The sequence below is a fragment of the Sorex fumeus genome, unplaced genomic scaffold (genome assembly GCF_029834395.1).
Source record: "Sorex fumeus unplaced genomic scaffold, SorFum_2.1 ptg000029l, whole genome shotgun sequence".
In the NCBI taxonomy this organism is placed as follows: Eukaryota; Metazoa; Chordata; class Mammalia; order Eulipotyphla; family Soricidae; genus Sorex; species Sorex fumeus.
Genome location: NW_026606086.1, coordinates 12,736,227 through 12,751,737, shown reverse-complemented (window position 1 = coordinate 12,751,737; position 15,511 = coordinate 12,736,227). Strand labels below are relative to the sequence as shown.

The 15,511-nt window shown below is 40.9% G+C and overlaps 1 protein-coding gene across 1 annotated transcript in view; it reads right to left on the bottom strand.

Moving 5' to 3' along the window:
- The window catches only part of TEX9 (testis expressed 9), a 42,081-nt gene extending 29,099 nt beyond the window's left edge, over window positions 1-12,982 (bottom strand). Inside the window, exons 1-3 of the mRNA XM_056115328.1 lie at window positions 12,903-12,982; window positions 3,089-3,152; window positions 1,394-1,473 (exon numbers count right to left, since the gene is read on the bottom strand). Coding sequence (XP_055971303.1) covers window positions 1,394-1,473; window positions 3,089-3,152; window positions 12,903-12,982 — 224 coding nt within the window. The remainder of the gene's footprint in view (window positions 1-1,393; window positions 1,474-3,088; window positions 3,153-12,902) is intronic.
- Window positions 12,983-15,511: the final 2,529 nt, after the last annotated feature.

Genomic DNA, 15,511 nt, shown 5'->3' with positions numbered 1-15,511 from the left:
AGAGACAGACACAGAGAGAGAGAGACAGACAGACAGACAGACAGACAGACAAAGAAGAAAAGCGCCTGCCATAGAGGCCAGCTGAGGGGGGGGTCAGGGGGTGGCAGGAGGGATATTGGGGATATTGATGGTGGGAAATACACTGGTGGAGGGATGGATGTTGGAACACTATATGACTGAAACCTGATCATGAAAGCTTTCTAACTGTATCTCATGGTGATTCCATTTAAATAAATAAATAAATAAATATCCAAAAAAAGTGATACTCTGAGGTTGTGCACTTTCTGTAGCGAGACTATATCTTTTGCTAGAACTTTGCTCTGAGCCTTTTGATCCAGCCGGGAAGTTTTCCTATGTGTCACTTAATGTACCATTTAATGACTGTTGCCTTAATAACCACAGTCAACGGAAAAGTTTTATCAGTAGTTGTGAGGACCATGCCTTAAGTCTGAACTGTGTACCTCAAGGCATTTGTACATCAAAGATTTTTCTCAATTCCATCTCACAGTTTTTGAGATCTAGAAGCAGCCAGCTCTACAAAGGAAAGATAATCAAGAGAAATGGCACTAACAAAGAAGATATTTAGATCAATAGAACAGAATTGAGAATTGAAAAACAAAATCATATGGCTTTCTGGGCAGCTGATTCGTGTGGAGGGTGCCAAGACCATTTAATGGGATAAAAGTCTTTTCAACAAATAATGGTGATTTTCTCTCTGGACAGCAATATGGCGGCCGCCTCGGAGCTTTTTGGAAAGCCAGGTATGAGCCAGTCGTGACGGGGCAACTGAAACCTCATGGGAAGGGGGGCGTTCCCAGCTCATCCTTCACACCCTACTGAGGTCATGAGTTGCCCCCCACAAGCGGCTTTCCGGCACGGCCATGGCTCCAGAGCCACAGAAACCAATCTCATAATTATCTGACTCTCAGCAGAAATACTTCCAGGCTTAATAAGTAAAATATCAGAAATCCAAAATTGCGTGGCTGTGATAGCGGCACACGACATCATTTGGTTCTGTAACCAGCTGTAGAAAATAAATTATTTCAAAATGCCTTCTTAGCAGGTCTGATTTTGGGGTGTAAACTCTAATAATGGTGCATCTTTTGTCGAAACATGAATCTAATCAAAGTAGATAGAGTGTTAACTAGAATTCATCTGCCTCACAGGCATTGGGAGGGTTGGAAGGGGGGTATATTGGGGTTCTTGGTGGTGAAAAATAAGTACTGGTGAAGGGAAATGTGTTTGATGATTGCATGACTGAGAACTACAAGACTCTCTTAGAACAAAACACTGGGGTGAATCTTAGTTGTCTTGTTTTTTTTTTTTAGCTCTTGGAATCTATTTAGAGAATATAGCATTAATTTAGCACTGTATAGTGTTTAAAGCGACTTACCTTAAACTGTAATCATCTTCCTCATCATAGGATTTAACTTCTGTTGAAAGAGGTCTAGATCGAACCTCTTGTTGATCTCTCTAGTTAAATGAATAAACGCAAGTTATAAAAGAGAGGAAAACACAAAACTCAACCATATTCAAATGCCTTTCTGATCATTAGTCATTTCAGAGTTTTCCACAATTTCCTGAATTTCATATAAGAGAGAAAAGCACAAACCAGGACATATTCATATAAGACTTACAGGACAAAATCATAAAAGAGAGGAAAGAACAAAACTAGGTCATATTCAAGTGCCTTTCTGATCACTAGTCACTTGAGAGCTTCCACAATTTCCTGAATTTCTACAAATTAAAGACATAGGACTCAATGTTACTATATGAAAATACAGCCTACAACAATACACTTCAAACTTTTATTTGTTCTAGGTTTAAAAAGTTAATTCAAAGGTAAAATACAAGTGTGTCCATGTCTTTATGCTTCCCACATGAGATTCTTTCACTTGTATTAACATGCAAAGAAAATCAGTCTTGGAAGAAATGAAAACATAAGCCCATTTAACAGTTAGGAAAATGTCTCAAATTAAGCATAGTTTCAATGCTATTTATTCAAGATTTATTTATTTTTTAAAATATCCCATTCAATATTTAATATTCCTAAACTAAAAAAATGATGGTTTCGTGTAAGGCACTAAATTTTAAATTTTCCAGTTTTTGCCTGCCTCCATCACCTCCACATTTCATCAGATGAGGGTAGTAAGCTTATATTTGAAAAAAAAATTTTAAAGTAATGAAAAATTATGGAAAGCAGCTACTTTATACCTGCAATGGCCCTGATTATAACAAATCACTTTTAATAATGGGAAGGCTTCTGATTACGAAAAGATTTTTTAATTAGCTTTTGGACTCACACCTGGCGATTCTTAGGGGTTACTCCTGGCTCTGCACTCAAGAATTACTCCTGGCATTGCATGTGGGGGACCATACTGGATGCCGGAAATCGAACCCGGGTCGGCTGTGTAAAAGGTAAATGCCCTACCCACTGTACTATAGCTCTGGCCCCAATAAAGGATACTTAACCATTCAATTTAATACTCACACTGGAGCAAAAATATGCTTCCTAATTAAAAAAAAAACAGATTATGATCTAGTCCTAAGAAAGTATTATATCACACTGCAGAGTTTAAGAAACGAATTACTGGAGGCCCCAGTGAGATCACCAGCACATGCTCCAGGAGCAACAACTAAGTCCTGGACTGGGAGTAGCTCTTCAGCACCACTGAGGAGGTCCAAACATAGAATACAAAAGAAATAAATTACTATCAAAGTATTAGTGATGGTTGTATTATTTAACTTTTGTCCAGAAATAATTTAACTGCTATCTTTTGATGAATTACCAGTATTATATAACTATTCTTAAACATTAATTTTATACTGTAGCAGTAATATTGAACATTATTAAATACTAGTTTTCTGAATAACCATATGACCAAAGTATCTAAAACAGTTTTTCAATTGGCTCTTAGAAAAAGCATTCTTACCAAAAACATATACACAGATGCACACATAGATTCATGTTTAATTAGGATTAAATCATTAAACTTTTGTGCAAAATTTGTGCAAAACTTAAGCTTTGGGAAATTTTGGTATTTATGCTCTATATCAAATTAGCAATAATAATTGTTCAATAACTTACAATTACTTCTTCAGCTTGTCGAACCAAATCAGCTGTTTTTGCCTCCAATGCTGCATTTAAACGCCTAAAAGCATAAAGTGATTTAAAAATTATACTAAAGTCTAGCAAAAGTTAAATTTCAGTCACAACTTTTCATCAAATGAGCAAATCAAAACCTGCCAAAATATACGCATGACATTTTAATTCTAAAATGAACTAAATGAACCATTAGAATAGTTTCTGCCAATCTGTACAGTTACTCTTCCTTTCTGTCAAAACCTCAATCTAAATTCTGCATCTCTATTGTGTAATGATTTATTTTGGGAGAATAAATTGGGTTGTTTCAACTTAGTTCCTCTCTCCATCTTCTTGAAATTAATGCAAACTGGAGATAGGAAGGAGAACACCGTAAAGAAAGATTTGGTTTTGGTTGAGGTATAGCTGGGATCAGAACATCTAAGATTAAGTAAGCACACTTTAATATCAGTTTCATCAAAAAATAAAGGTAATCATTACCTCCACAAGCCAATCTATCTGAATTTTTTTCAAATGTGTTTGGAATCTAGGAAGAAGTATTGTCTAGGCCCACTTAAATTTCAAGAATGTCAATGTCATTGAAGGAAACTGTTTTAAAGGGGAAATTATTCATGGTACTACCACCATCATTCAACCACTTTTATTTTCAAGATTCCTTTTTATCTTTCATCTGTTGTTTAAAAAATGTTTTACAAAATTTTGTTTACAAAATTCTGTACTGGACTGGACCATAATAACACAAAAAGAATAGGTCTATCTCTATAAAATCTTTATAATTAATGTCATAAGTGGCTAAAAATACTCTTCTAATAAGTTGTGATCAACATAAGAACTCAATTGTCTACTGTTCAGTACCTTTTCCACTTTTAAAGGATAATAATGTAATAAACATCCTCAGAAATATATCGATTATTTTATTTATAGGATACAGTGCTACTTCAAGTTTCTTTCAAAATTATCTGAAGGAAATTATCGTGAACAATGTTTTAAGAATGGACATGGGGCATTTGTTTTGTTTTTCTTAGCTATGATCTAAAGTAATATAATCTACAAAAAAAAATTACACTTTCAGGGAAAAAATCATATCCCTTTTTAAAGGTCTGGTATTTGGGGGATGGGAAAATATCTCAAAGACTACAGCACTGCTTGCAACTCAAGGCTCCAAGTTCTACCCCCGTACCCCACATACAGGGTGTGTGGGTCTCCACACGCCCTGCTGGGTGGTCCTGGTGGCTCCCAGAGGCACTGCAGGCTGAACCTTAACCACCATGGTTCTAGGATCAGCCATTGCTAGGATGGCCGTTGGTATCCCCCTAGTCCCACTGGGGTGGTCCCTCCAAAACAAAGTCTGATATTTGAAGATATTTCATATCCTATAATGAGTTACCCAAAAGAAACAAAGCTAATATATTAGTTCTATTTGAACTGCTATCACATGTGTTTCTTCCACTCTTCTCTAACAGGAATGTTAACACTTAATCAAAAAAATACTGATCACTGTTGTAGACCTAGATGACTCAGTAGTTATTCTTTTGCTCCAAACTCATAAAAAAGCTGGATTATAATGTAATGAAGGAAATATAGCTAAGCTTAAAGGTCAGCAAGGAAATACCCCGACACTCAAACAAGAAGAATAGTCAGAACTTCCTATAGTTAGAAACTAGAGCCTGTGTGGAAGCCGTGAAGTACAACACCTGTAAAACACAGACTATAGCAACACAGCCCCCATACAACCTTGAGTAAACAGAAGTGAAACAGGAACCCTGGGTGGAAAGATTTTTCTGTACTAGAGTACACAAGAGCACACAAGTTATAGCAGATGATATGGGGACCCTGTACCAAATGTTTAACACAGAATTGACTGAGAAACAAAGAAACTAAGATAATGTAGTAAAGTGACTTTACTCATCTAAAACACATGCAATTCTTGAGGCTGCAGCAACAGAGACAGAGGTTAGGGCACTTGCTTTCCACAGCCAACTCTGCTTCAATCCTCAGTGTCCCTTACGGCCCCCCAAGCACAGCCCAAGAGTAACTCCTAATTGCAGAGCCAGGAGAAATTGGTAAGCATCCTAGATGTGCCCTCTACCCCCAAAAAGAAATAGAACACATGAAACTCTTTCAAAAAGCAAACCCAGATAAAGATGATGTCACAAAGATAACTGCATAAACAACTAGCCAAGAGGAAAAAACATCAGCAGATGTTAACAAAAACTGTACTATGATTATCTGGAGACAAAACTACTTAAGACCAATTTTAATAAGCATTTTTCTCTAGAGGAAAAAAAAGTTAAAACCCTTAGGCAAAAGAAGACATTTAAAAAAGATTAGTGAAGCCCTTTTATTTATGTATTTATTTATTTATTAGTGAAACATCATGAGGTACGGTTGTAGACTTGCAAATTTTCATGCTTGGGTTTTAATTATACAATGATTGAGTACCCATTCCTCCATGAGTGCCCGTTCTCCACCAACAATGATCCCAGCAGCCCTCCTAACCCCCCCATCTACCCCACCCCACCCTGCCTCTGTGGCAAGGCATTCCCTTTTGCTCTCTCTTTCCTTTAGGGTGTTGCAGTTTGCAATAGAGGTATTGAGTAGCCATCTATAGTCTACTTTGAGCACGCATCTCTAAACATCCTTTAGTTGGTGTTCCCTTCTCTATTTGAGCTGCCTTTTGCTGGCTTCCAAGCCCTGGAGCAGACCTCCTGGTACTTATCTCAACTATTCTTGGGTGTTCAACTCCCATTCTGTTACTTTATATTCCCCAGATGAGTGCAGTCTTTCTATGTCTGTCCCTCTCTTTCTGGCTCATTTCACTTAGTATGATACTTTCCAAGTAGAACCACTTGTATGTAAATTTCATGACTTCATCTTTTCTAACAGCTGCATAGTATCCCATTGTGTAGATGTACCAAGTTTCTTTAACCAGTCATCTATTCTCAGGCACTCAGGTTTTTTCCAAATTTTGGCTATTGTGAACAGTGCAGCAATGAACATTGAAGTGCAGATGTCATTTTGACTGTACTTTTTTGCCTTTCCAGGATATATTCCTAGGAGTGGTTTTTGACCACTTGACCCAAATGGGAGCAGGATCAAATGGGAGCTCAATTTGTAATTTTTTGAGAATAAAGCTCCTAAATAATCACTGAAAATTTAAATATTTAAAACCAAGGCATGGTCTGTTCCCCCTGGCAGCCCGGTGGTCGTCATCCTCCAGAGGACAGTGGACAGTCAGGTTTGGGCCCACAGTGATGAGACATGTAGGGTCACATGGGGTGGGGTTGGAGCCGGCCCTTTCCTCCCCACCCCAACAAGACCCCGAGTCGCTGCCCACGAACAGCCTCTCTGGCTACTCATCAAGCTGCTTAACGGCCATGATCCCAGAGACTAGGAAACATATCTCGAAACCCAGCGGCTTTTGGCAGATATGCGTCCGGACCACACAGTAGGTTACTGTTGCAGGGCCACCTCGGGGGGAAAGGGTGCTGTCCCTCCACCTTCTCCCCTTAAGTGGCTCCGTGGCCACCATCTTCCAGAGGCCATTGAACAGTCAGGTTTGGGCCCACAGTGACAAGACACGCAGAGCCTCACAGGATGGGGGTGTAGTCGGCCCTTTCCTCCCCACCCCAGGGAGATCCCGAGTCGCTGCCAACGAACGGCCTCACTGGCTCCTGATCAAACTGCTTAATGGCCATGATCTCAGAGTCTCAGAATTAAATTTCAGAACCCAGTGGCTTTTGGCAGAAATGCATTTGGTCCCTGCAGTAGGTTACTGGCGCTGGACCACCCCAAGTGGGAATAGGTTTCGTGCCTTGGCCTGTTTCCCCTGGCAGCCTGGTGGCTGCCATCCTCCAGATGCCACTGAACAGTCAGGTTTGGGCCCACAGTGACAAGACACGTGGGGTCTCACGGAATGGGGGTGGAGCCGGCCCTTTCCTTCCCACCCAAAGAGACCCTGAGTTACCGCCCACGAATGGCCTCTGTGGCTCCTGATCAACCTGCATAACAACCATGATCCCAGAGACTCAGGAACAAATCTTGGAACCCAGCAGGTTTTGGCAGAAATCCCTCCAGATTTAATTGTTAAAATTTCAGAATTTCAAAATCGCGTGGCCACTACTGCAGCCGCATGACATATGTTACTCATAACCAGCAATAGAAAACAAATTGTCTACAGTTGCCTTTTCAGCAGATCTGAGTGTTGAGGTAAAATCCCAAATAATAATGGTGGGTCTGGTGTCAAAATATTGAATGTAATCTAAGTAGAGAGAGAGAGTAATGTGGAAATCATCTGCCCCACAGGTAGGGGGAGGGCGTGGGATGGTGATATACTGGGGGTTTTGGTGGTGGAGAATGGCACTGGTGAAGGTATGTGTGTTTCATTGTATGACCGAGACATAAACCCGAAAGCTTTGTAACTGCTCTCATGGTGATTCAATAAATAAAAGTATACAAAATGAAAAAAAAAAATTAAAAAAATAAAACCAAGGCAAAATGCAAATATCAAAACAGGTCCAAAATATAAGCTATAACTGGAGAAAAAGTTATAAAAATTAAATGTAGTTATTAGAAAGAAAGTGAAAACAATTTAAAAGAAACTTAAATAAAAGAACTATACCACAATTATGGGAGAAGAATAACAAAGATTAATGAAGAGTTTAGAACACAGATGTTTAAAACCAAATGCAGATCTCTGAAAAGGCCAATAAAATATGTAAGTCTCACAGAAAGACCAATAGAAAGACAAAATAAACAATTAAGTGTCCCTCACCAAAAGATGTTCTATAGATGTTCTATGTTTTTACTAAAAAAAAAAAAACTATTAAGTAACAATAGTGTATTCTGGAAGCATTAATATTTTGGACTTTATTTTTTGGGTTTTTTTGTTGTTGTTTGGGGGCCACAACCAGTGGTGCTCAGGGCTTACTCCTTACTCTGTGCTCAAGGTTCACCACTATGGGGCTTCAGGGGGTTCATATGTTAGAGATGGAACAAGTGTACGCCACATGCAAGGCAAGCACCTTACTAACTCTACTATTTCTCCAGTCCAGAGATCACTTTTTTAAAACTATAAACAAAACACTTCCCTTCACTAAAAAAACCACATCATGATTAGTTTCACAAAACAAACAAACAAACACTGCCTTCCAGTTGTTCATCGATTTTCTCGAGTGGGCACCAGTGACGTCTCTATTTTTGAGACTTGTTGTTACTGAGTTTGGCATATTGAATACGTCACAGGTAGCTTGCCAGGCTTTGCCATGCAGGCGCAATACTCTCGGTAGCTTGCCAGGCTCTCCAGAGGGCAGAGGAATCAAACCCAGCTGAGCCGGGCTGGCTGCACACAAAGAAAATGCCCTACCGCTGTACTATCGCTCCAGCTCCAGTTTTAATAAAAGGGCAGGTGATCTCTGATTATAAAATACTTACACGAACAAAATAAAACAAACAGGGAAAATTGTTTGGTTATTTCATGTGCCTCGAATAATGCTGATATGAAAATGAGAACAGAAAATAGCTAGAAAAAGTTGGTCAAGTCCATCTTACTTTTGCTTATAAATGCAAACAACCTACATAAAATTAAAGCAATAAAGTTCAGTAGTCTTTAAAGGAAAACTGTGTATCTTATTTTTATCAGTATTGGAGGGTGGTATCTAGATTACAACTGGCTGTGCACAGAAATCAGTGCTGCCCTGGTTCAGGGTACCATACGTGGTGTCAGGAATCAAATCTCAGGTAGGTTGGTTACATGCAAGGGAAGTGCATATAACCTTCTATAGTATCCCTCTGGCCCTGTAGTTTTATATATGTTGAAATATTAAATAAAAATTGCAAAAAAAATTTTTTATCTATGATTCAAGAAGTTTTGATTAGAGTCAACACTCTTTCAAAAATATGAATTAAGGAAAACAACATCCTTAAATCTAATAAAGGGAATCTACCAACTCTGTAACAAATCTCAAATGCAATAAAATTATTAAAAATGAACTTTCTGAATCATAATCAAGATAAGAATACTCACCATAATCACTCTTTCCACCCCATGGTGCAATGAAAGTTCTAACCAGATCAAGTAAAATAAAGAAAAATCAGTGTGTGAGACGTTGTTAAAGGGATAAACCTCTCGAAATATACATATGATATTACTGTCTATTCAAGACCCAACAGACTGTAAGAATAAGAGTTCAGTGACATATGTCTGTATATATGTGGCTGTAGGATTAACATACAAAAGCCAGTATTCTTAACACCTAACTAGAAAATATAGGCAAAAATCATTAGAGCAACAAAAACTTAAGGTACCTTGAAACAAGTTATACATGCAAAACTTTGGATAAAGCATACCAAAAACAAGAAAACCAACTGTGTAAATGGACATGGACTATTTAGTGAAAGGGAAGCTTCATTAGCATAAAGATATCAGTTCTTTATGTATAAATACAATGTAATAGGCATTTACAAGTAGACAGCTGACAGAGCAGGCTTGCCCCACCAATCATCAAGTTTAATTGAAACAGATGTCACACATTATTTATTATTTAACTCTCTGGTTTTGTAATATAGGCATGAAGCTTGGAAAACCTGCTGATTTAAGTGATCAGCATATTGTTAGCTTAGCTTCACAATCATTATTTCCTCCAACTATTTTGACATGAACTGATTGTAGAAAATTTTGGATTAGATGTGAAGTGATGTATTTTGATGAATGAATAAACAATGGCTTAATACCAAGACAACATATGGTAAAATACTGAGCTCAGAATCCTGTTGATAAGAATAACTATACACATTCTGCCTAATGAAGAGATATTACAATCCTTAGCAGTGCCAGAGAGCTACTGTGTTCTTTTCTAGCCCTCAGGTATTTCATATATGTATATAAATATATACATACACAATATACATACATATATATAACATATATATATGTACCTGATGAGGTTAACAACTGAATACCTTCATCACAGAACATCTGCCAAAATAGATGTGGAAGATGTCTGACTTTAAACAGGACCATCTATATCCCTAAACATATACTACAGCCAGGTGTCAAATATACATTTACATAACTAAATTAAGCTAACCAACATAAACACTTAATTCTATTGTATGATAAGAAAAATAACTGACTTGGGTTTGAGCTAGGCACACTTGAAAAAAGCCGATGCATTATTCCACAACAGCAAGGCACAGTAACAAAATTGTGAATACAGACAGCCTTATCAGCAAACTTGAAGACAAAATACAAATTATCGTTAAGTAAAAATCATCTGCCTCACAAGCATTGGGAAGGGTGGGGGGTATATTGGGGTTCTTGGTGGTGAAAAATGAGTACTGGTGAAGGGAAAGGTGTTTGATCATTGTATGACTGAGACTTAAACCTGAAAGCTTTGTAACTTTTCCCAGTGATTCAATAAATAAATATAAGAAAAAAATAAATAAATAAAATTATGAAAAAAAAAGTAAGGTGTAGTTCATGCCCAATTCAATCAGCTAATCAATAGCTGAATAAATAGCAGTACTCCTACATAAATATTTATATACAAATTATCAACAATAACAAAGTGACAAATAAGGAAAGGTATGTAATGGATAATAGCAAAAGGAATAACCTCTGAATTATAAGAATATCAAAAGAGAGAAAAAAACGAGAAAGGAGAGGAAGATCTGAAGGAAGAAATAATAACTGAAATTTCCCCAGTCTCTGGAAGGTTTCTGCACAGATTAAAGAGGCCAAAAGTTTATCAAACATAATAGGCTCAAAAAGAACAATTGACCCAGAGAGAGAGACTACAATAAAGCAAAAAAAGAAAACCTCAAATACAAGGCGAATAAGGTAAGAATCACACAGATCTCCCATATGAAACCATATAATCAAGACAAGAACGGAAAGACATAGTTAAAGTAGCAATGCAGCACTGTCCCCCCATTGTTCATCAACTTGCTTGAGCAGGGACCAGTAATGTCTCCATTGTGAGACTTATTGTTACTGTCTTTGGCATATCGAATACATCACGGGTAGCTTGCCAGGCTTTGCCATGTGGGCGAGAGGTAGCTTGCTGTGCTCTCTGAGAAGGACGGAGAAATCGATCCCGGGTCGGTCAGGTAGGCCACATGCAAGGCAAACGCCCTACCGCTGTGCTATCGCTCCAAGTACTGAATGAAAAAAAAAAAATATATATATATATATATCAACCTGAAGTCCACTACCAGACAAGCTGTCATTTAGATTTGAGGGAGGGATAAAAACATTCAAAAAGAAACAAGAGCTGGTGACATCTGCTATGACTAAACCAACCCTACAATTAATTAATTACTAAAAGGCCACCTATGATTAGCTAATTACAGAAATAACAACCCCCCACAGATAAATGGTAACACAGCCCTCTATAGCAATAACCTCTCAATATCAGCAGACTAAACTCTCTCATCAAAAGGCAGTGGATCAAAGACCTTGCGATCAGACCAGAATCCATAAAACACACTGAGAAGAATATAGGCAAAATGATCCAAGATTTGAACCTCACAAGTGTTTTCAATATGTTTCCATTGGCAAAGGCAACAGAAACAAATATAAATAACTGGAACTAGCTAAAACTAAGATACCCAGCTGAACAGGAGATAAATATTTACACTCAACACAGCAGATAAAGAGATGTGTAAGGGAAAAATATTATCAAAAAATGGGGAGAGGAAATGAACAATTCTCCGGAGAGAGGAAAATGGCCAATAGGCACACGAAGAACTGCTCATCAGCATTTACCATCAGGAAAATCCAAATCAAGACAATAAGATGTTGTTTTACACCAGCAGGAATTGTACATAACAAATAAAAATAAAATAAAACAGGCAATAATCTGTGCACCGGGGGTGTGCTAAAAAGGAGCTAAAGGGAATGTTTATCTGTTTCAAAACCTGTGGGAAACAACAGGGCTATTTCTCAGAACATATGATTCAGAAATTCCACTTCCTGGTGTCTACCACCAAGACACAAAAACATTCAGAAGAAGATATGCAGGGCTGGAGAGTTCAGTTCAGCAGGTAAGACGTCTGTGGACCAAAAACAAAACACAAAGAAAAAAATCAAAAGAACATATACAGACCACTATTCAGTGTAGTACTTAGCACAACAGCCAGGCTAGGAAATCAACCTATATGCGTAAGAATGGATGAGTGGATAAAGTGTGGTGTGTATAGATACAACGGGAGGATGAAGTACTGCAACATGCTACAACTTGGATGGAACTGGGCGATGTCGTAGTCTGCGAAGTAAGTCAGAAGACAAATATGTGGTATGCAGAGTAACAGGACAGGGAAACGCACGGTTTTAAAGGGGAAACACTGCGATTACCCTGGTCCCTAAGTTATAAGACTGAGGTTGGACCAGGAAAGAAACAGAGGGGGGTGAAGACAAAGAGGCAGACGGACTGTCACACTGGCAGGAGGTGGGAGCCTGGTAGGCAAAAAGAAGAAATCAGAGATGAAACAAATCTGAGATGAGGGCCTGAGTGCACAAGAAATCACCGCGACGTTTAAGGAAGGGGGAGATGGTAAAACCAAATGAAGGCTGAATTAAGATCGCCCGGATTCCTATGATCCTGGGATCGCTGCGAGAACAGACAAAGTGGTCCCGTGCAAGTGAGGCAGCCAGGCAGATAGACAGGAAAGACCCCAAGACAATGAAACTTCTAGGGAAGTAAGCCACCAGAATTCACAATGAAATTTTGGGGGAATAGTACTGTAGCACTGTCCTCCCTAAATTCCTAAATAATTCCAATGAGACCCGAGATAAGACCTTCGGCAGTGGACCCTGAAGAGATCGGACTCCCTCCTCATGAAGGAAATTTCTCGAATACCCTCGGACCCCTCCTTCATCGGTCAACGTCAGCAATTCAGCCCAGAGAAGACTCCAGAACATTCCAGACCATGACCACGGGAAAAGATAAAGCCAAAGAGCCCACGCAAGATTCTCTCCGCCCGTGCAGAAGTCCATGTTCTCCCTTCACCATCTCTCTCCTCTGCTCTCTTCCTTCCCCTTCTTGCTCTCGCTCCCTTCCCTCCATACCTTCAAAACCCTCTGAATAAAAGTCAGAAAGAACGGGATAGACACAGAAAGACTGCATTCATCTGGGGACCATAAAGTAACAAAATCGGAGACTAACACCCAGGAGTGGCCGAGATTAGTACCAGGAATATTGCTCCATGGCTTGGAGGCCAGCCACACGAGCTAGGGGAAAAGGCAGCTCAGATAGAGAAGGGAGCACCAAATAAAGGGTGTTGGGAAGATCCTCCCAGGATGGGAGAAGCATGCTGAAAGTAGACTATAGGACCGAACATGGTTGCCACTCAATGCCTCTTTTGCAAACCATAAGACCCAAAAGAAGAGAGAGAACGAAAGTGAATACCCTGCCACAGCGGCAGGGTGGGATGGGGAGGGTGGGGAGGGGATGCTGGGACCCGTGGTGGTGGAGGATGGGCACTGGTGGAGGAATGGGTACTTGATCATTGTATAACTGAAACCCAAGCACAAAAACTTATAAGTCTATAACTGTACCTCATGGTGTTTCACTAATTAAAAAAAAAAAAAACCTGCCCGTCTACTCCCCTCCTGCCAAGGGCGGCTCCTGGCTGGCCTGAGCACTCTCTCCAGAGAAATCGGGCGGCAGGGCCCCTCCTCCCTCTGCGCCAGGCGCCGGGCGGCCTGCAGGTTTGGCTGGCGGCCGCCGGGGGGCGCTCGAGGCTCCGGCCGAGTCCCAGCGGCCGGGGCGGGGCAGGAGGGGGCCGGGCCCTCTCTCCTCCCGTCCCCCGCCCCCCGGCCCCGAGCCCGACCGCAGCGCCCTCGGGCCAGCCGCCCCGCTCCGCGTCGCCGCAAGGACCCCCGCCCCCCACCCACAAGCCACCCCGCCCCGCGCCGCCTTACTTATACTCCTCCTCCCGGGCGAGGAAGTCCCGCCGAGGGCGTGCCGGGAGCTGCGGAGCCGGGACGCTTCGTCCCTGCGAAAGAGACAGACCTTCAAGCCCGAGGTCCGAGAGAACGGGCGCCCACCCCACCACCCCCAACCCCCAGCCCCCCGAAGCCGCTCGCTGATCTGCACTCTGCGCCTCCACGGACCCGGTGGCCAGAACTGCGGCCCGCCATCTTCCGCGACCGAGACGCCGTTCCCGAGGCAACCGGGCAACATCCCGCGAGACCCAGCACATCCCGCGCGACCTTCCGCCCCCGGCCTCGGGCGGGTGCGCTTGGGGAGGACTCCTGGCGTGAACGGCCAGAGGAAGCGGTGAACCTGGTAGGGGGCAGGGAGGGTGCTGAGCCGTGCACCTGCCTACCAGCAGGGCTCCACCCCAGGAATTTCTTAAGGTTTGGACAGTTTGTTTGTTTGTTTGCTTTTTGGGTCACACCCAGCGGTGCACAGGGGTTACTTCTGGCTCTGCACTCAGGAGTCACTCCTGCTGGTGCTTAGGGGACCATATGGGATGCTGGGAATCGAACCCCGGTTGGCCCGTGCAAGGTAAAGGCCTCAGTGCTGTTGCTCCAGCCCCAAGGTTTGCACTCTTTGCAACCCACATTGGCAGGTCTGTTTTTGATATTCAGGAAGCAAGCCATTGAGAAGTGTCTACTGGGGCGCTGGAGTGATCCCTGGTTCAGCCTCTGTGGAAAACAGCACGGATACTTCTGAAAATAACACTAGTTTCCATCAGACTGCAAAATTCCATTTCTTGGTATCTAATCTATCCCATGAACCTAACACATGTTCACTGCAGTGCTAAGTACTATTTTGTAATATGGGGAGGAAAGAAAAAAACAAAACATAGCTATAAGTAAAGATAAAAATCTTAACGTTTTCTGCAAATTGCAAGGAACTAGAAGACATCATATTAAGTAAAACAGGTCAGAGGGAGAACAAAGAATGGATAATCTTATTCATCTGCAGTGCTAAGTACAATTTTGTAATATGGGGAGAAAAAAAAACATAGCTACATAGCTACATATAGAAAAACAAAACAAGGGAATCAGCAAATAAGGACAAACTTTTGGCCTTTGATCACAAAAATAATATTCTCAAGCAGTGAGGAAGGGGGAGGAAAAGGTGAACTAGGAAGAAGTGACACAAGGCTGGGGTGGAGGGTCCCAGGCATGGTGATGAAGGTGCAGTAACTTTGTTCGTTAAAACTATGAAAGTTGATGCTGAATTGTAACCATGTTACTTAAACTACAACTGAAAGAGGAAAAAAGAAAATTAGACTTTGTTGAAATTAGACTTAGTGAATCTAAGGTCTCTGCTGGAAGCTAAACTCTAAGCTACAAAGCTAACTGGCAGCCAAAGTAGTTCCATACTGGTGTTACCCCAGGGTTCCTAGTGGGATAAAATACTAATCTGTTTCGAAGAAAACTTGCTCTAATTA